This window comes from Squalius cephalus (assembly GCF_949319135.1).
Source record: "Squalius cephalus genome assembly, chromosome: 12".
Classification (NCBI taxonomy): Eukaryota; Metazoa; Chordata; class Actinopteri; order Cypriniformes; family Leuciscidae; genus Squalius; species Squalius cephalus.
In genome coordinates, this window is record NC_137133.1 from 14,857,852 (window position 1) to 14,878,942 (window position 21,091).

At 36.2% G+C, this 21,091-nt stretch overlaps 1 protein-coding gene across 1 annotated transcript; it reads left to right on the forward strand.

The window, feature by feature from the left end:
• The first annotated feature begins 686 nt into the window (after positions 1–686).
• On the forward strand, positions 687–8,164 carry prdx6 (peroxiredoxin 6). The gene is made up of 5 exons (XM_079888143.1): positions 687–1,174; positions 3,290–3,446; positions 4,969–5,115; positions 7,303–7,449; positions 7,634–8,164. Exons 1-5 carry the CDS (start codon positions 1,083–1,085, stop codon positions 7,757–7,759), a joined length of 669 nt encoding a protein of 222 aa, XP_079744269.1. The 5' UTR covers positions 687–1,082; the 3' UTR covers positions 7,760–8,164.
• Positions 8,165–21,091: the final 12,927 nt, after the last annotated feature.

Here is a 21,091-nt window from a genome sequence, read left to right on the forward strand (position 1 = left end):
TACATGGGTTTCTTTAAATTAAATTTTGAAATATGTCACTCATGTAGGCTAACATACCCCGTGTAAGCAGTTTTAAGACAGATCACTGCATATTTTGTTTAACCTTTGTGTTCTATGATGTGATGAGTCTCTTGTGTTTTACTTAACATACGATATTAGATTAAATAAGTTATACGTAGTTATTAAAAAAATACAAACAACTAATTTATGCAATGGTGTTGCACTGGTCTATAATGTAAAAACCACACAATAGGTATAATAAACACCAACATGAAGAAAACATCTACATGAAGAAAGCAGCTCACTGATATTTTAACTAAATTGTATATCTTTAATTAAGATTGTTGAATAAACTGACAGATAGAAGCCGAGAGAGCGTGGTATAGAAACTACATACACTGCTCCAGATGCGTCAGCGCGCCCGCCATGTTGGAACGGCCGGCGTGTCATCATTCACAGTAGAATCAATGATGGTGGTGCCATAACATTGTGTAGCTTCTGGTTGTGAAACCTCTGAGATTTAAATTCCTGAGGAAATTGGATAACTTTTCACATGTGATAATTTGCTTGTTTGTGTTTTTACATGTATTAACTCAATATTACAGGTTTTTATACTATTGTAACTTTTTAACGTCGTATTAGCTGACGCTTTCGTATTGTATTGTGTTAGTCTAGCAAAATCATCTGCTGAAGTCTATTGTAAATATAGGTTGCAGATGCACCGATAACTTGCTCTCGAGTAGTTCACGGACCGGTGTTTTGACCGTTCAAATATGGCGGACGGCTTACTAATGATGCCTCTATGTATGGACTAAACTATGATACCTCTAGATGGACTAAACTATGGTAGTTTAGTCTATGCAATGATAAAATAATGATTTGGGTAGAAAAGACATGATTGCATTTTTACATAAGCTACAAGACTTTTGAATTGCAAACGCTGAAAATTAATTTAAAATCGAATTTAATTTGTTTCGTCCAATCAGAACCGCCCACTCCCCTCTCTTCCTGCTACATTAACCTCCATTCCATGGTTACATGTGCCGACTACAGAGAGACCAAACTAGCTGAAAACAACGGTCATGCCTGGAATTCTGTTGGGAGACGTGTTACCTAACTTTGAAGCAGAGACTACAATCGGCAAGATCAAATTTCATGAATTCTTGGGAAATTCGTAAGTAGCTCAGTTGTATGTTTGTTTCAGCTGGCCTACTCGGTTAACGTCTGTAATTCACGTTTAATGTGCTTTTAATTAATTCAGTCATGATCATCAGGTGGCTGAAACATGACCTGATCGATACATTACTAATATATGGCATTTGGAGACTGAAACACGCTTTTATATGTCAGACTCCAGCGTTGTACTTCAACATCATATTTCTACTCAAATAATCTGCCAGTTGTTTTATTTTATTTTTAATATTAGCAGTTACGTTAAGTTTAAGACACAAGTAATCTCCTGTCAGGAAGCTTTTCTTTATGACTCCATGATAGTGCGAACCCGGTTTTTAATTGCACAGGTATTCTGCGTATAATAACACAAAGCAAACTATTGTGTTATTAATAACGAGTATTTTATATCAATCCAACTTTTAAAAAAGGGGGATTTTTATATGCCTTTTATATGCCATCAGTGTTTCATTGCAATTAATCAAATAGCACATTTCTCAAAGTAATGTCAGATATTACTGCAGACTTAATTTTCCTTTAAACCATTAGCTTTAATTGTATGTAGTAAATGTTTTGAAGGGGAGTGTAAATGTGCCTTGTCACTGTGGCTGTAAGAGTTGGCATTACAATGGCTGGTATTGTGAGATTTTGGCAATGGTGTGAACTGTGAAGTGTTTGGAAGTCCCCCATATGCTGCCAAAACTTTATTAATTAAAAGTGTTAAAAGTTTAGATTTAAAATAACTTAAGTCAAGTCAAGCTTATTTGTAATTAGTTTAAAAGAAAAGCATGATGTTTGTTTATAATATCTTAATATCACCATGAAGTCAAAATGGATGATTCTAAGAGGGTGTTTAGCAACCCTTTGTTCTGCATTTCCCAATTTAGAGTTTTGTAAGCATGTATAAGTCCGTCAAAATCTTCCTGTTTTTGACCATTTGACCAGTCACCTTTAAGACTTGTCTTCCAAACTGTACGATGTGAAGCTAGATGGTTGTGACAAGATTTTGCATGCGTTTGAACTTACTTTCATCGTGATGATCACATAATGTGACATGACCTCCAGAGTTTGGTGCTGTTTCTTTAACAGCAGTCAAAACAACTGTTGGCTTTGAATAAGAAGTGCTGCCCTGTGCTTTTCTACAAAACAATACTATAAATCTTTCGGGCTGAATGGAGATAAGGCCTACATTTATCTAGCTAATTGGAGATTTAGCTAATTTAGCTAATAATTGGAGAAAGAGAATGTTCTCAGACATACTCAAATTCATGTCTGCAGGCCAGGGAGTGAATCCTTATAACTTGGAAAAACATGTGACGTGATTACACAATCCCAGTATAGTGAATTGTCCAAACACCCACCCACATGATTCCCAGCCATGGCTGTTTTGTAATGGTTCAACCTGCCATTCGTTACTTTTTACCAAGTACAAAAACAAGTATGAATTTGTAATCAATGACCATTTAAGTGAATCTCCCATTATCTATTGGTCTTTCTTGTTAGAGGAGTAAATCACCAATGACAAGATGGGCTTTTAACTCTCGGAAGTTTTCGTCAATCGATGTTTTCACTGTTATACGGTAGGGGGTGATATTACCCATCTTCTGAAAGAGTGCAGAATCCCCGGATCAAAACGCAGGTGAAGCAGAAACGAGCAATAAAAACACTGCTTTAAAAACGCTTTGATCAAACATCAAATGGCATACAAATCAACACCTAAAGTTACCGAAAGACAAGAGATGTCGACCCAGGACGAGCTGCAAGACTGTGAAGCTTTGGGGGTGTTGATGGACTCCATTTGTTTTGATCATCGTTCTGAAACCAATCTGGATATAGATATTCTCAGCTTTTTGTTTACTTCAACACCCATAATGCACTGGGCTTGATCTGACTGTCCATGAGCAGGGATACAAAAAAAAAAAATCAGTACAATCTTTTGCCAAAAAATAAATTAGATTTCTGTGCAGCTAACACTGATAAAGATGAAACATGTTCATGTACATTCTACTAACACTGTTAACAAGTCAAAGGCAAAGCTGGTTGAAAATTAGCACAGTTACCATTTAAATGTATCTTTTAAAGGAATGTAATTCTTAGCTTCCATCTTGTTTCTCTTTAGATGGGGTATCTTGTTCTCACACCCACGCGACTTCACTCCAGTGTGTACGACTGAACTAGCCCGTGCTGCGAAGCTTCACGATGAGTTTAAGAAGCGCGACGTGAAGATGATCGCACTGTCCATTGACAGTGTGGAGGACCACCACAAATGGAGTGAGGTGTGCAGATATGACGCATGACATAACAGAAAGAAATATAAAATTCTAATTTATTTTGCACACACACATGTATATCTCACTTAAATATATATTTAAGTTCAGTAATTTCACTTAAATAGCAATGAAAATGACCTATTAATTGTCATTTAAGTGAAACTACTGAACTTAAATATACGAGCTTGATAAAAATGATCATTCTAGAAGAAAATTTCAGATGGAATGGCTATTGCATCTGAACTCTTCATATATATATATATATATATATATATATAGCCATTGAAAAATTTGGGATCGGTAATATTTTTTTGTTTTCAAAATGAGTCTCTTCTGCTTACAAAGGATTCATTTAATTTAATTTAAAACATATATATATATATATATATATATATATATATATATATATATATATATATATATATATATATATATATATATAAAAAAACAGCAATATTGTGGAATATTATAACAATTTAAAATTGGGTGTTTTCTGTTTGAATATATTTTAAAATATGATTTATGCCTGTGATGGCAAATCTGAATTTTCAGCATCCTAACCTTAGTCTTCAGTGTCACATAAAATGGTTATTTTAAATTGTAATAAATTACTGTTTTTACTTTATTTTTGACTAAAATTAATCTAATTTTGACCAAATAAGCAGCCTTGGTGAGCATAAGAGACTTCTTTCAAAAACCTAAATCTTACCGACCCCAAAGTTTTTGAACGGTAGTGTAAACTCATGAAAGATTGAATGTTACTCCTAAACAGACGTTTCAGATGTCACATGGCTTGGCGTTCAATGATGCTGCATTGTTTTGAGACTCCTCTAGCTTGAGCATCCAATCATTGGCCTGTAGCTCTAGGATAAGCACACAGAGGACTTCTCTGATTGGTTCAGACAAAATCACCTTACTGTAATCCCAAAAGGAAAGAATTTCTGCAGCTGACTTTCTCTGAAATCCTCACTGAACAGAGCTAGTATCTTGTTACAAGACATCTGGCTTCCCAAGGGTTTGAACTTTTCAAGGGTCAAAAGATTCATAACATAATTGGAAAAGCATTAAAACTGCTTTGTAAAAAGTTAAGGCACATACTCTATTCGCCAAGATTTTGCTGCTGTTGTTATTCTACGGTCTGTCTGTTTTAACGCTCTTTAACTCCTTTGCCGGACATGCAGACATACTCTCACACCCACATGTGCCTTTGGCTGAACTCTTTCTGAATTCATGTGAATGCCACAGACAGACGGTTCCCACAAGACAGTGTTTTGTTTGAAATCAGTCACTGTGCACTGACTGTTTTACCACAGCACTCTTCACTCATTATATGCAAATATCCAGATGTGTACAAGTAACGCTCTTATTGGTAAACCATTTATTAACCAATATTTTCCATTTATTTATGGTGTTGTTTTTGTAAAGGGAGTTTTATATAATCCAAACAAGTTCATTTACAATTTCCTTTTAATAAGGCTTCACATGTAAGGATGACTGACTGACATCCGTGTCTTTGCTCTCTCTCTAGGACATCATGTCATTTAACCAAGACAAAGCCTGCTGTCCCATGCCGTTCCCCATCATAGCGGATGACAAGAGGGAGTTATCTGTCTTGCTGGGGATGCTGGACCCTGATGAGAGGGATAAAGACGGGTTGCCCCTCACTGCCCGCTGTGTGAGTTTCCATCGCAACCATGCTTTAGGGCTCTCGTTAAACAAAAAAAAAAAGTGGTTCTCAACTAGGGTGCCCAAATCGATCTTAAATTAAATGTAGTTATACATAATAATATTTAAAATGATAAAAAAATGTGTTTATATATTACACATTATTTGTTTTTTATATGTGGTACATAGTTTAGAAAAGAGGGCCTTTGAAAATTGTCTCGGATGAAGGAGGCCTTGGGCTGCATTTAAAATTGCATACTTGCCTACTATGTAGTAGGTGAAAAACAGTATGTGACAAAAGAAGTATGTCCATTTCCCAGTACTCATAAAAGAGTAGGCGATGACCTACTACTAGAGTCATGGCCAGAATTATTGGCTCCCCTGGTAAATATGATCAAAGTCTGTAAAAATAAATCTGCATTGTTTATCCTTTTGATCTTTCTTTCAAAACTTTTCATTGAAGTAAAAGAATTGAAAGTGGGGGGAAAATCACATTATGAAATGTTTTTCTCCAAAACGTGTTGGCCACAATTATTGGCACCCCTAGAATTTTTTTACGAGTAATATATCTCTGAAGTATATTCCCATTAATATTTAAATTTAGCACACTAGGAACATGAAGTTGTCTCACTATGACTATAAATATGAGGAAGCACAAAGGTCAACTTCCCTATATCATCCTTCACAATGAGTAAACCCAAAGAATATAGTTCTAATGTGCAACAAAAGATTGAGCATCACACAATAGAAAGTGGCTGTAAGAAAATAGCTAAAGAATTGAAAATCCCCATTTTGACCATCAGGGCAATAATTAAGAAGTTACGAATCTGCCAGGAAGAGGGCGTGTCTATATTGTCTTGAAAGTTTGAGTGGCCAAAGACTCTCCAATGATCACAGATGGAGAATTGCAGAGATTAGTTGAGTCTTGGGGTCAGAAAGCCCAAAATCTTTTTATCAACTAAACTACATCACCACATGTTGTTTGGGAGGGTTTCAAGAAAAATCCTCCTCCCTCCTCCAAAAATACACTGCAGCATATTCATTTGTCAGACACGACTGGAACTTCAAAAGGGACTGGATTCTGTGGTCAGATGAAACTATAAAAAGAGCTTTTTTGCATCAAACCCACTTGCCATGGCCATCCCAGTCCCATGACCTGAACCCTATAGAAACTGAGTGGGCTGAACTGAAGAGAAGCGCCAACATGGATCTGGAGAGATTCTGTATGGAGGAATGGTCTCTGTTCTCTTGTCAGGTGTTCTCCAAACTCATCAGGCATTATAGGAGAACAATCAGAGCTGTTATCTTGGCAAAGGAGGTTGACAAAAAAAATAAAAAAATAATGAAAGGGTGCCAATAATTATTGCCAATGTGTTTTGGAGAAAAACATTTATTTCATAAAGAGATTGTCCCCTCATTTTCAATTATTTTACTTCAATGAAAGATTAGATTTGTGTTTTTTTTTTTTTTTTTTTTTTAATGAAAGATCAAAAGGATAAACAATGCAGATTTATTTTTAGACATCTTTGATCATATTTACCAGGGGTGCCAATATTTCTGGTCATGACTATCGGTGAGATTCTGAAGTGTGCATAAAGTTGACACTTTACTATCCCATGAGGCCATGGGAGAGGATTTATGAATGGCAGAGAAGCGATACAACTGACGCTGGTAGGTCACATGATAATGACAAGATGGCGAATGTAGTACGCCAGATTATATTTATACTACACACACTCATATTACATAGAACATACTTTTTTTAGTAGTCACAAAGTAATTACTTCTTCAAAATGAGTACTTACCTGAGAGAGTGTGATTTTTAGATGCAGCCATGGAGTCAAAAAGGTTGAGTACCACTGCATTAGAATCAGAACTTTATTGATTGTCTTGATCATGTCCAGAGCCTGAAAATGTGAAACTGATCTGGCTGACTAAACTTATGTTGATGTTCTGCTGCATGCAACATTTCCATTGCCTTTTGTACCCACATAAAGTATTAGACTTTTGCAGAACTGGAATGCTGCTAAAGCAAGAAAACGCTGAGGAACCGGCCAAGAGAAGACATGTCAATACATAGAAAAATGTGATGTTTATATGGTCTCTGAATAAGATTAGTGTGGTGTTCATTATGCCACTAGTTATGAAGGTGAAATGGTATTTGTATAAGGGCCTTAACACATTTATTATATTTCAGGTGTTTGTGGTTGGCCCTGATAAGAGGCTGAAGCTGTCTATTCTCTATCCAGCCACCACGGGGCGCAATTTCGATGAGATTCTCCGCGCTATAGACTCTCTGCAGTTAACAGCAACAAAGAAGGTGGCCACACCTGTGGACTGGAAGGTAGAAACCCTTTTTTTCTTTTTTTCTCTCATATTGCAGAGCAGTTGTGTTTGTGTTTTTATGTAGTCAAGATTGTGAATGTGAACTACATTTTTGCAGACCTAAACTTCACTGTTCAACATGATCATCAATGTTTGTTTGAAATCCTTGAATATTTATTTTTCTTTTTTCTTTTTTGTCTAAGCCTGGTCAAGAAGTCATGGTCATCCCTTCTCTCTCAGATGAAGATGCCAACAAGCATTTCCCAGCTGGTTTTACCCTCAAAGAGGTGCCTTCTGGGAAAAAATACATTCGCTACACTAAACCATAACCTATAAATGAAGGTAATTCTGTAGAAATGGCACTTAACTGACATCATATTGTAGCCCACTTGATGTGGCGCGTTCTCTCGCATGACTTCTCCCATCACCTGCTACTAACCAGAGGAATCAACAGAAGTTAGTTCATAAAGTGACCCATCATAAGGTCATTACATACAATATAATTGTATTGTGCCTTGATTTCAATAAAACAGTTCCTTTTGTAATTTAAAAATGTTGAGTTCATTTGGGCTGAATGTTTTTATTTATTTTTTTTGTTTTTTTTTATTTGCAATAAATTTAATTTTGAATACTTGCTATTTAAGGTTCACCTGCAGTATGCATTAGTTGTGTAAGATCAATAGGATTTCACCGTCTATGGGCTACCCAGTGACCAATAAAATGTTTAGTCGTGACTGGTTCGAATGCGGTGTGAAATGGATGCATTGCAAATGTCTTTTAACCGTAGATCAGGTTTCATTTATAAAGTAAGGTGTAACGTGAGAGTTCAGTATTATGCTTGAGAAAAATTCACAAAGATGGGGAAACTAAAAATGAACTTTGACACCACTGAGAGACGGAATGAGGAAAAAACTTTACCAGAATGAACTTTGATCTACATTAAATCTACAGTATATTGACCTGACTGTATGTTCATGGTGGTATTGTGTATGACTTCTCACTTATAGCTATTAGATGAAATGGAAAGTTTAAATTATTAAACTTATTAATGTTATTTTAAAAAGTTTATTTTTATTGTAATAGATTTTTTACATTCATTTATTTAATATACATTTCCATTTTGTCCTTACCCTATCCCTACCCCTAAACCTAACCCTACCCATAACCTTTCCATTTCCAGTTTGGGGTCTATAAGATTATTTTAAATGTTTTTGAAGGAAGTCTGTAATGCTCACCAAGGCTGCATTTATTTGATCAATTACAGTACAAAAAATAATATTGTGAAATTATTCAAATGTAACTTTTCTTAATGTTTTAAGATAGCTGTCAAATCAATTAATCTCATCTAACTTAAAAGTTTAAAACACACACACACACACATATATATATATATATATATATATATATATATAGTGGGTGGAATTATTATTTTCAGATATCAGAAGGGTGAATTTTCTATAAATTTGTCCATTCAGGCTGACCGTGATTATGTCTAATTAATCAACGTGAAAATGCTATTTTAAAAGCTAATGGCAGGTAGAATTGTGACACTGTTCTTTCCCAAGTTTCATGGGGGGTGATTAATTAGACAGAGTTGATTGTGGTCCCGGCCAACCCAAAACTACACCACAACTTCTCCATTCAGCTAGGTTCGTCATCTATAACTCCAAGTTCAGCCAGGAACCTTGGAGTTGTGATTGATGATCAATTTAACTTTACAGACCACATTGCCCAAAATTTTGTCCTTACCCTATCCCTACCCCGTAACCTAACCCTACCCATAACCTTTCGCTAAAATCAGAGGGAAATGATAGGTGAAAAACACTGATGTTGAAGGCACCTCACTCTGGTTCTAAGTCTAAACTTGTCATAAACTGTAAACTTGTCCCTCAAATCTGATTGGTTGATTGGAAAGTTGTTCCAGGATCAACAAAGATGTTGATCCAGGAACATGTGGTAGCCTACTTGGTGAAATCACGTTCACCATACATACATGCTTTTGGATAAAAGCGCCTGCTAAATGAATAAATGTAAATGTAATTAGTCTTATTTAAAATTAGCAGTTCTATCCATGTGTCCTAACATGGCCCTGAAAAATAGTAGGCCTACTGTATAAACTAATCCAAGAATGCCCTGCACCACATGTAATATCCAATAGGTGGCAGTATAAGATCTCTGGTTGAATCTATCAAACAACATTTCATACAAACTACAGCAAAGGGACAACGTTTTATTTGACAAGTTTACAAAGTCAAGCATTAAGATGACGAATTACATAACCGCCCTGTTGGTATGTTGTTGAACTTTCAAACCTTGTTGATTGACCCCAAAACAATCTTCAAGGAATTATCAAACTGTGACGCCAAACATCAACGCTGGGTGTCAATGAGGCATGAAAGGATACCTTGTTATCACAAGCATTCCATTTGTCCATTAAAAGCTGAAAAATGTTCCCACACAGGCACTTAGCTGAGTAAATCATTGACACGATCCTCATTCCTCGGCTGCCAGCAGGAAGCGCTCTCCTCGGCTTTGGCCCTGGGTTCTGAGAAGCAGGTGATGGCGCTAGTGATGAGCGCTCAGGGACTAGCATGGGCTTTGGGTTACCACAACTATTCAGACAATGTTACTGCAGCTCGTATAACGGGGTGAAGGTCATGGAAGCTATGCGGCTTGCGAGGGCCAGATGCTCTTTTGCTTCAGAGTAGAGGACAGATTTCCTCTCTCCCTCTCTCCCTCCCTCCCCAAGAATGTCATGAAAACAGACAGGGATTCCCCTCATTGTCCAGTAAAATACAGATGGCATGTATTTTGATGGTGGGACGCTACTGTGTCCGGGATGCGGGCCGGATGAGCCAATGGCAGTGTCCGTTACCCTCTCACCCCCCTCAACTCATCAAAGAGATGGCCTTTTCCACCAAAAGTTTCAAATGATGCTTTTAACAGAGAGCAAGCACCACTAGATGGCAGTAGCACTTCACTGCATTGAAGGTTTTCTTCGCTACATTCAACAGCCACTACTCTGATCTTAGAATCAATCTAGTTTCTTTAACTCTGTTTAGCATGGTGATACTCAAGGATGGATTACGAATCAGGTCAGGGCCATCAATATCAGGGGCCTCCAGCTGAGGGGCCCGAAACCTGGAAATAAGTCACTGCAGATGTAAGATTGATGTAGATATATGAACATTTGCTTGAATATATGCTAGTGACACAGCACTAGTGCCTTCTGGACATCTTGTTTTAGTGCCCGGCCGTATTTGCTGTGAAAAATCATTATTTGGCCCTTATGTAAAAAGAATCACGGTAGTTTGGTTTTAAGGATCTGCTGTTGGTTGCAATTAAAAGTTTTTTTAGCTGAATGGGTATGTTGCAACAAGACTAGTAAGTAAAGTGTTAATTCGAACATCACAGTGGGTGGTTCTTTGTGATATTGAGCAGGACTTTTAATAGTAGTCCAATGGCTGTTTATTAAGAGTATTTAAAGTCACTTTGCATAAAAGTGTTTGGATAAATGACAAACTTAGGTATAAAATAAAAATGATTAAGTCGATCTTCCTGGATAAGCTATGATTGAAGGACAGAGTGATCCACTACGGAATGCTCTATGTAAGTTTTAAGAGATCTATTAAGCTGCGGTCACACCAGACTTCACGCTTCATTTACTTCTATTCATATGCAGGTGAACGTGGGAGACCAGAAATACACATGTGAAGATGTTTTATCTTTCGTTGCGTATATGTGGTAAACTTTGACCCGTACATTTGCTAATGAAAATACATTTGACCAACAGAGCGCATCTAAATGTCACAGATTAAACTTTTTTGGCTGAATTCAACACACATTTGAAAGCTATGTGGTTTGCAAGTAATATCGGATGCTGATATCTAATGTGACCGCATCATTAGGGTTGCTTCTGAATATGGATATATCTTTGTAAATAATATTGTAATGTTACCTGTAAAAAGAATTAAATGGTGTGTGACCAGGTTCAATACAAGATAAACTCAGTTGTCAGCATTTGTGATATGGTACATTGATACAAAAATTAAATAATTTGGACTCCTTTGGAGTCCTTTTTAATAATAATAATAATAATAATGATAATAAATAAATAAAAATAGTTTAAAAATTATACTTACAATGGAAGTAAATGGGGCCATTTTTTGGGGGTTTAAAAGCAAAGTTGGAAGTTTATCCTTTATTTAACTATACTTTATAATTCTTCTGTTAATATTTTTTTGAGCTGTAAAATCATATATTTTGTGGCAGGTTTTTGCAACATTGAAGCATGAAAACCTGTTCGACCTCGAAAACAAAATCAAGACTTTGAAAAAGGGCTTAATAGTCAAAAATAGTTTTTGTGCAATTGATTGAGATTAACTTTTGAACCTGCAATATTCCTTTAAATAGCATTTAGTGTGTGTTCATGTGATACTGAAATATGCTGTCTCGTGTTTGATTTGTGAAATAGGAGACCTTCGAGAATAAGCAGCTCCGGCGTTAAAGTGACACATGAGAAATGGGGGCTGTGAGGGGTTAAAGAGGGGATTCTCACAGTCACATGCTCACACACTTCATACGTGCATATCAAATATGAAGAAGAGTTGAAGAGTCACTTCTACGGATCAAACTCATTTCTCACATACCAGACCACAATGACAAGTGACAGACGTTACCTCTTCCCCGTCACTGAACTATACACAAACGCACACACATGCACACAGAAGAGAGTCAGACCGACGGTCTCCATAGTGTAACTCCTAAGGGGGTACTACATGCTCCACTCTCCCAGAATAACCACTGTCTAGCCAGTAGTGCGTGAGGGACGAGGCTGTGTGTGTGTCTGTGTGTGTGTGTATGTGTGTGTGTATGTGTCAGTGGTGCCAGTAGGCCATAGACTGGGTCTGGTGGGACCTGTACTTATGAGAGAGCATAGAGGTGAGCTGGGAGTAGTAACGCTCTTAAAGTGTGTGTGTGTTTCAGTGCTGTGGGGACGCCAAACTGACAGGGTGCCAGATGTCAGCTGGTATCACATATCAGTCAACAACAGAGAGCCCGCTCCCTAAAGACCTCTCCACGCTTCCCACCTACTGTTTATCTGCCCCGGAGTTGACGAACAAAGAACAGGGAAGCAGGATTTGATTATTCTACTATAGATAATATATATATATATAATTTTTTTTTAATATCATTTTGTCATGATATAATAGAAAGGACTCCTGCAGATGACTGTGTGTCAAAGTCAATAAGTCTACTAAAATATCAGATAATTTGACCTTTTTATGGTTAGTTCAGGTTGTAAAATGTCACATGGTGCAACTCCTAAAAAACACAATGATATTAATTAATTAATACGTCATAACATTTGGGAAAACATTTTTTTAACCTATTTAATTTTTGGTTCCATTTCGTATTAGGTGTCTTTAACTACTAAATATGCTTTTAAGGACATTGTCCTTTTATTTTTTAAAGTACCTGCATGTAATTACAGAAATTAATTACAGCTGTAATTGCATGCAGGTTACATACTGAATCTAGTTATTACCCAGTTATTGTAATATAAATACAAATGTGAACAGGACTGTAAAATAAAGTGCTGCCAAAACAATGCTTAAGATGTGTACACTCGCATGTATTCAAGGTGTTACTCTTTACTTTGGTTACACCACAACTGTTTAGAGTGATCAAACTGAAACTGTCCTTGAACATGGAGTAAAAGTTTTTTTTTTTTGTTTGTTTTGTTTTTTTAACAACATGAAAACTACATTAATGACATGGAAGTGTTTTATAAGCTATAGATTTTTAAAATATTCGTTTTTTTTGGTCATGGACCCTTATAAGGCCCTTATGCACTTGATTTAGAGGTTTAATGTGAGTTATAGTCCACTTGTGTAGCCATATGCAGGTTTGGAGAGATAGAAAAAAATACCCCTTGTAATAAAAATGACAAAAGTGCACAATAGGATTACTAAAACTTAAACTAAAATTAAAAGCTAAATATCTATAAATGCTCTAGTATATAAATAATATTAAAATAACACTGCTTCTGAGGTACAGTGCAATGCATACGTTAATACACCCATGCTAAAGTTGACTAAAAAGAGGAATAAAAAATCATATTTTGGAAATTGAACTTAATGCCTTAATTTAAAAAATTAGGAAAAATCCAACCTTTAAGGACACCAATTTTCTTTGTGAATGAATAATGTATCGTAAATAAATAAATGTTCTTCCTTAAAATACATGGTGCATAAGTGAGTACACCCCTATGTTAAATTCCCATAGAGGCAGGCAGATTTTTATTTTTAAGTATTTTTAAAAAAACAAATTTTAGGATACTATGCATCCTGATAAAGTTCCCTTGGCCTTTGGAATTAAAATAGACATCATCATCACATAGCCTTCACCATACCTAGAGATTGGCATGGGGTACTTTCCATAAGATCATCTCTCAATGCAAATCAAACTAGCTTTTAGGCTAACTGAAATAAAACCATGCCAATCTCTAGGTATGGTGAAGGCTATGTGATGATGATGTCTATTTTAATTCCAAAGGCCAAGGGAACTTTATCAGGATGCATAGTATCCTAAAAAAAATATTTAAAAAAATCTGCCTGCCTCTATGGGAATTTAACATAGGGGTGTACTCACTTATGCACCATGTATTTTAAGGAAGAACATTTATTTATTTACGATACATTATTCATTCACAAAGAAAATTGGTGTCCTTAAAGGTTGGATTTTTCCTAATTTTTTAAATTAAGGCATTAAGTTCAATTTCCAAAATATGATTTTGTATTCCTCTTTTTAGTCAACTTTAGCATGGGTGTATTCACTTATGCATAGCACTGTATATATACACTAGTATCTAAAACTACTTTGGGATCAGACAAAATCTTCAGGTTCAGAAAGATCAGAGGAGGAGAAACACGAATGCTTGCACTGTTATTAGACAGTCACTTTAGCAGAGCACTTATATGTCTTTGATTTGATTCGCTCACGTCACTTCTGTAAAAACAGTGAGGGTCAGATATCGCTCTTGCAATTTAAACCATGCATTATGTTGCACTTCCTAACAACATTACCAGCCAAATGGCCAGTAATTTATACCACGAAAGATGCTTTTAACCAGTAATCACAATTGTGGGAAATGATGTACAGTATCAAGCGCTCGAAAAGGTGATTGTTGTTTTAGTGCACAGTCAACACAAAAACAAAATTACACTGATCATCATGGCAATGCTAACGCATAGCAAGAAGGGTCAGTAGATTCAGTAGAGTGAGATATTAGCCATAACAATATTAATAATTAAAAATCATTCATTTTGTTTGTCATATTCACATACTCAAACAATGCCCCATGGGACCTTCAAAATCCATCCATGACCTCAAGTTTGGTAGTTTCCAGATCAGTCCAGTGAAAAAGGCCACAGGCTGTCATCTTTGTGCTAATGTGATTATGCTTGGTGGCCTTGATCATTTTCTTTCGCTCCTATCTGGTAAATCACTTGCGGCTCTTATGAGTTTGACCTGGGTATATAACAGGCCATGGCTTGGGTTTGAAGAATTACTGGGACAGAGTGGCTGTTATTTGGGTAAATTGTGATGATCGTTTTGCGACGTATATGTTCTCTCCCACATGTCATATTTCTTTATGCTTATGAATTTCAATACCACCAAAATTACTGTAACAAATCACTCCATCTGCTTGTCAAGAGGAATTTCATTTCATTTGCCATATGGTTTTTTCATTCGGCTTTTGTGGTTTTTTTATAGCCTTTTCTTTCTGGGGAAGCTCTGGTGCATTTTTCTGCAGTTTATAGCTCTATACTGTACTAAAGTCTGCAGTTGAGCTCTGACCTACAGTAATGCTGGTCATGATGCTGAGAGGTTTGCACATTAGGTTGGTTTTTGATGGTTCACGGTTTCAAATCTATCTGATGAGCGTCATAGAATGAAAACAAGAGAGGACACTAAAAATGTGATGTTTATGTAGTATTAATGGGCGTTTTGTAACTACATTTGTTGACCAATTTGATATTAAACAGTTCACCCAAAAATGAAAATTCTGTCATGTCGTTACAAACATAAATGTATGAACTTTCTTTTTTCAGTAGATCATATAAGGAGAAACCGTGAAGAATGTTCTTACTGCTCTTTCCCATTCACTGAAAGCATATGGTGACCAGTGGCTGTCTAGCTCCAAAAGGAGCACAAAAGCACCATATAAGTAGTCAGTTTGAGTCGTGAATATTGAAGAAATAAAATGATACCGTACTTGTGAGTTAAAGTCGGCATGAAATCAAAATTGACCCTGTTTACTTTGTTAGAGCACATTACTAGTATTGTGGTAAAAGATTCAACTGTGCAAGTTAATCCACAAATACATTTTTTGGTCTTTGTATTCTTTAATCCAAATCTGCAAATGTAGTTCCCCTCTAGAATGTCCTTCCTTTTCTGATGACGTCAGTTTGACGGCTTGGTAGAACATCCACACACTGTCAATCTTCTGCGAATGCCAAACTTGCGACTTTTCCAAATCCAATCAATTCCCAGCGGGAAAAAACAAGCCATGCACGGCCTCTATTTTTTCTCATTCAATATCCTGTTTTACTCGGAAAACACGTCAGAATACTGAAGATGGTTGCAACTTCCGGTTAACATGGACTTAAATGACAGAATTTTAATTTTTGAGCCTTTAAATGTGACTTATAACCTGTGTTATGTGTGGCTGGGTAAAACTTTAACTAGGGCTTATGGCAAAAATATCATGAAATGTAAAACATGGATGGAAAAATTATCCCAAATGGGAAATATCTAATCTAGACTATATACCATCATTCAAAAGTTTGGGGTCAGTAAGATTTAATTGAAAGAAATCCTTTTTTTCAGGATTCTTTAATGGCTGCTGAAAATTCAGTTATACCATCACAGGAATAAATTCCATTAAATAAAAAATATATAATCCTGTTCAATTTATGGTGCAGGTATGTGGTCTGTGCACCTGTAGATGAATTAAAATCCATGAATTTGAGGTTTTTTTTTTTTTTTTTTTTTATCCCTCAGCCTTTGCCAGGTGTCTCCAGATCTTCAAAACAAAGAGCTCTTTACAGCAAACCCTCAACCCCCCTCCTTTTCTTCCATTACTCTCTCTACCTTTACAACACCCCACATGTCTCATTACTCTCCCTCTCATGTTATTTCACTCTTTCATGTGCCGTGTGACCTTTTGGATACACATACACCCTATCTGGACTATTATCTGTCATAGTATTCTCATATCATTTTGCAGCTTTTTGTCTTGGATCCCCATTAACTTATTGAATGGAACAAATAGGCCAGAACATTCTTCAATATTTCTGATTTTGTTTTGTTTTCCACAGAAGTCATTCATGCAGGTTTGGGACGACACGAGTGTGAGTAAATGATCACAGAATTGTCATTTTTGGCTAGAGCTTCACCCATAATTGAAGTGTTCTGGAAAATTCTACGCAAAGTTTCATGCAAAAACATGAAAATGATCAGACCTACAGTGAGAGAGACTGATCGCTGTGAATAATATGGTTGATCATGTGAGATGTTTTACTTTTCCAGGTACAGGAGAGAGCTGTGGAGCTGTAGAGAAACTATAAATCATGATAGAGTTTGGTGTGTAACTGTGTGTCTGTGTTGACGACACACACACACACACACACACACACACACACACACACACACACACACACACACACACACACGCACACACACGCACACACACGCACACACACGCACACACACACGCACACACTAAGGCTCTTTGGCTGTTACTGTCTCAAGCTTATTACTTTTCCAAAATAAATCAGCCACCCATTGCACATAACCTGAGTAATGAAAGTAGTCATGACAAATTAAAAAAATCTTTCTTACCCAGACCGCACACACACATATACGTCACACACCACCACAACCCATTTCTCAGGCTGAACGCAAATGGCACACATCTATAATCATGACAAAGAGACCCCTGCCATTAAATACAGACTTCAAACGGGAACATTAGCGTCCTGCTCCAGAGAGAGATGAGAGTGCCTGGAGAGGATCTTCATTATGCGCCCCTCATTATATATCACAGCTAGATTTTCTGAACAGAGAAAATCTGGCGGATATTTAATGAAAAACACCACTGGTTCTGCACAAAGAGTGATTGGAGGCAATTTAGGGTTGATTCAATACAATAAGTGAAGTGAATTAATAAACTGGCAAGCGCAGCAGTACATAATCTGATATAAAAAGGCAAACATATAAATCACAGCCAAACAGACAATACAACCACACCACGTTTTAAATGTGGAAAGTTTTAGGCCCAAAACATAATCCACGCAACTACATTAACATAAAGGTCCAGAGTTCTCATTTTAAAGAGAATAAGTTAGTTACACAGCTGGTCATGTGACATCAACATGGTGGCAGACAAAAAATAAAGCATATTTTTTCTAGAAAACTGATGTCTCCTTGTCTCATGTGAGTGAACATTTTAAATAATATTTCTTAATTTACACTTTTAAGTATGTACAACAAGACAGTGTGCTTAAAGTGTATCAACCAAGCATTTATGTCTGCTTCTGCAATTGCCATTGTTATTTTAGTATTATTAAAATAATACTAGCAACTAAAGAAACATTCTATTGGTTATTTTCAAGCAGATGTGAATTCTGAGTCTGAAACACTTGCATTAGACCATTCATAGCAACAGTATCACTGAACTCAAGTAATGAGGGACAAATCATGTATTTTCAGGGTTCTAATCAGTGCAATTGGTTTTTCATATGAAAATGATGTAAGAGTGAGTTTGTGGGTACTCAGGCACCCAAAAACTAGTTCGTCATTGTGGCCGTTTGCCCGACAATACGTTTTTAAGGTCAGAGAAAATATATGAAGTCACTTCAATGAGTGAGTCCTCGTGCTGTGTAGTAGTAGTAGTGTGTGTGTGTGTGTATGTGTGTGTGTGTACAGGGGGCATGCAAAAAGAATTCCCACAAAAATGGGTTGCTATGGTTTCTGTTTGGGGCTTGGATCAGGTTCCTGACCACAGCAGAGCGCTTTGGGCAATAAAACACACAGGGTACTAATGAAAACAGCATGGTCCTCCTGGCACTGTGTGTGTGTGTGTGTGTGTGCGCTTAAGGAAGAGAGATGGCTGGAAAAAGCTTGAGAATGAGGAGGTTAAGAAAGAACATTTGGTCCTCACAAGTGTTTTTATTTGCACACATCTGCAGTGTTTGTGTGTTGCAGGCATGCGCACGTGTGCGTGTTTGTGTCGTTCCCTGGCTGGTGTCCATCGAGTCACATGACATGGCAGTGTTTGGTGTGGTTTTAGCAGGAGGAGAGGCAAGCACATGTTTTACTTTATTAGCTGTTTATGTCCTCCGAGTGATTTTTGGGCAGACTCACAGGGAGCAATCAATTATATTCAAGATCATAAAGCAAACAGTGATAAAAGAAGCTCGCAAATTTCACAAAGAGAGAGAATGAGAGAGGGTGTGGTGTTTCCAGTGCAGTTGTGAGGAATTCGTTTTCAAGATTATTCAGGAAAACACAGAGGAAAGTGTTTAACAGCTGAACATTTTTATTTTATTTTAATATGAGACTGAGCTGTGGAAACATGATCTAGAAATGATAGTACATATTACAAACTTAATTATTCATTGTTTTTAATACAACCAGTGTTTGTAAAGCACTTTGAAACAGTAGCTTGTCAAGCTAAAATCTACACATGATCTAAAGTATTAAACCATAATTATGCTTTTCTTCTTTTTTAGCTACACTGCAAAACTAAGAAAAAAGTATTAATTACATTAACGCTAAATATACATGAATAAACATGCAGTATATAAAGCAGATGAAAAATCTGATTTAATTTACATTTTTAGTAATTGTTATTATTACTATATACTTAGTTTCTTGATTCCCTCCAGTTAACATTAACTTAATCACTCACCTATTTTAGCTACTAGCATAACCAGTGTTATAAATCATTAAATCATAGAAAATGGCATAAAAAATGTCTTAGCAGGGATCACCTATAGCATGTGTTTAAGTTCAACATATGCTTTAATTGCTACAGATTTTTTATATTTGAATGCATTTAAGTGTATATTTTTATAGGAAGGTCAGAGCAATTATAGCAGAGCAACCTGTGTATATGTAATATACATTCGCTCTTTACCTTGAATGAGGTCCCATGGGCAACATCTGCTTGAAAGCAATATGTAGACCATTGAAATTCAGGGAGTTGACCATGAAACCCACTTTAGTGTTTATTTAGATTGAACTGCATATTTGTACAACTTCTAGTCATTCTTTTAGGCAAACAAAGCATCTTTCCCCGTCCAATTCTCTTTTCCCATCGGAAACACATGACTCACAGTGTCTGGGGAAGGTTTTATCTGAGGAGGAATGTCTCACTCCATCACGACACAAACCATCGCATCATATTTTTGCTCACAACCAGTCTCACACTTAAAGTTGAAGGTCAAGGGTTCAGGTGATTTAGGGCTCACACATTACGCACACACACACACACACACACACGCACACGCACACGCACACGCACACGCACACGCACACGCACACGCACACATGCAAGGCAATTTTGCAACCAGCCAAAAAAAGATAAAACAAGAAAAACTTTGCACTAAGCTAAATGTCAATCCTGGTTGTTGGCAAATTCTATTTTTTAAAATCTTTGTTTGATTTGATATTGTTATATGTGGAGGCCAAGAATGAGTGTGCTGAATTGTGTTGATCAGGATGGGATTGGATGAATGTTATGCCAAAAACATTTCCCACCGACCATTCCTGAAGAGTTCCCAACAATGTCAGCATTTCAGGAGGAAGAATGGAAGAACTAAAGTTTAAGACCACAAATGAGTATACTTCTATTTCACATTTAAAAAAATAAAAATAAAATACAATAAAATTCTTTAAAGAATAATTATGGATTAGCTTATTTACTACATAACTTTTAATAAACCTAGTTCCATATATTCCAAAAAACACAAAATTTGGTGTCAATGAGATTAAAAAAAAAGAAAGTTTTTAAAATAATTCTCTTATGCGCATCAAGGCTGCATTTATTTGACTAAAAATACTGTAAAAACAGTAATATAGTCAAAGATTATTGCAAATTAGTATATATTAAAATGTAATTTATTCCAGTGATGTCAAAGCTGAATAATTAGCATAATTACTCCAGTCATCAGTGTCACATGATCCTTCAGAAATCATACCGATATGATGATTTGATGCTCAAGAAACATTTGTTATTATAAGCAATGTTGAAAACAGTTGTGTTGCTTAACAATTTTGTAAAAACTTTTTCTGAATTCTTTACTGTCCCTTTTGATGAATTTAATGTATCCTTAATGAATAATAAGTGTGAATCTTTTGAATGGAAGTATCTTTACATCAACGGGTTATTTCACCCCAAAATGTATAATGTCTTTACAACCTTTAATTACATAGCTGTCTATGGAGAGACAGAAACTCTCAGATTTCATTATAAAGATCTTCATTTGTGCTACGAAGATGAACGAAAGTCTTATGGGTTTGGAATGACATGAGGGCGAGTATGACATAATTTTCATTTGTGGGTGCACTAACCCTTTAAATGTGTTCAA

Bases quoted from the DNA above. Each gene is read 5' to 3' on its own strand.
- prdx6 (XM_079888143.1), top strand. From the start codon at position 1,083: ATGCCTGGAATTCTGTTGGGAGACGTGTTACCTAACTTTGAAGCAGAG. The intron at 1,175-3,289 runs GTAAGTAGCTCA...GTTTCTCTTTAG, and splicing joins CATGAATTCTTGGGAAATTC to ATGGGGTATCTTGTTCTCAC. The intron at 3,447-4,968 runs GTGTGCAGATAT...CTCTCTCTCTAG, and splicing joins ACCACCACAAATGGAGTGAG to GACATCATGTCATTTAACCA.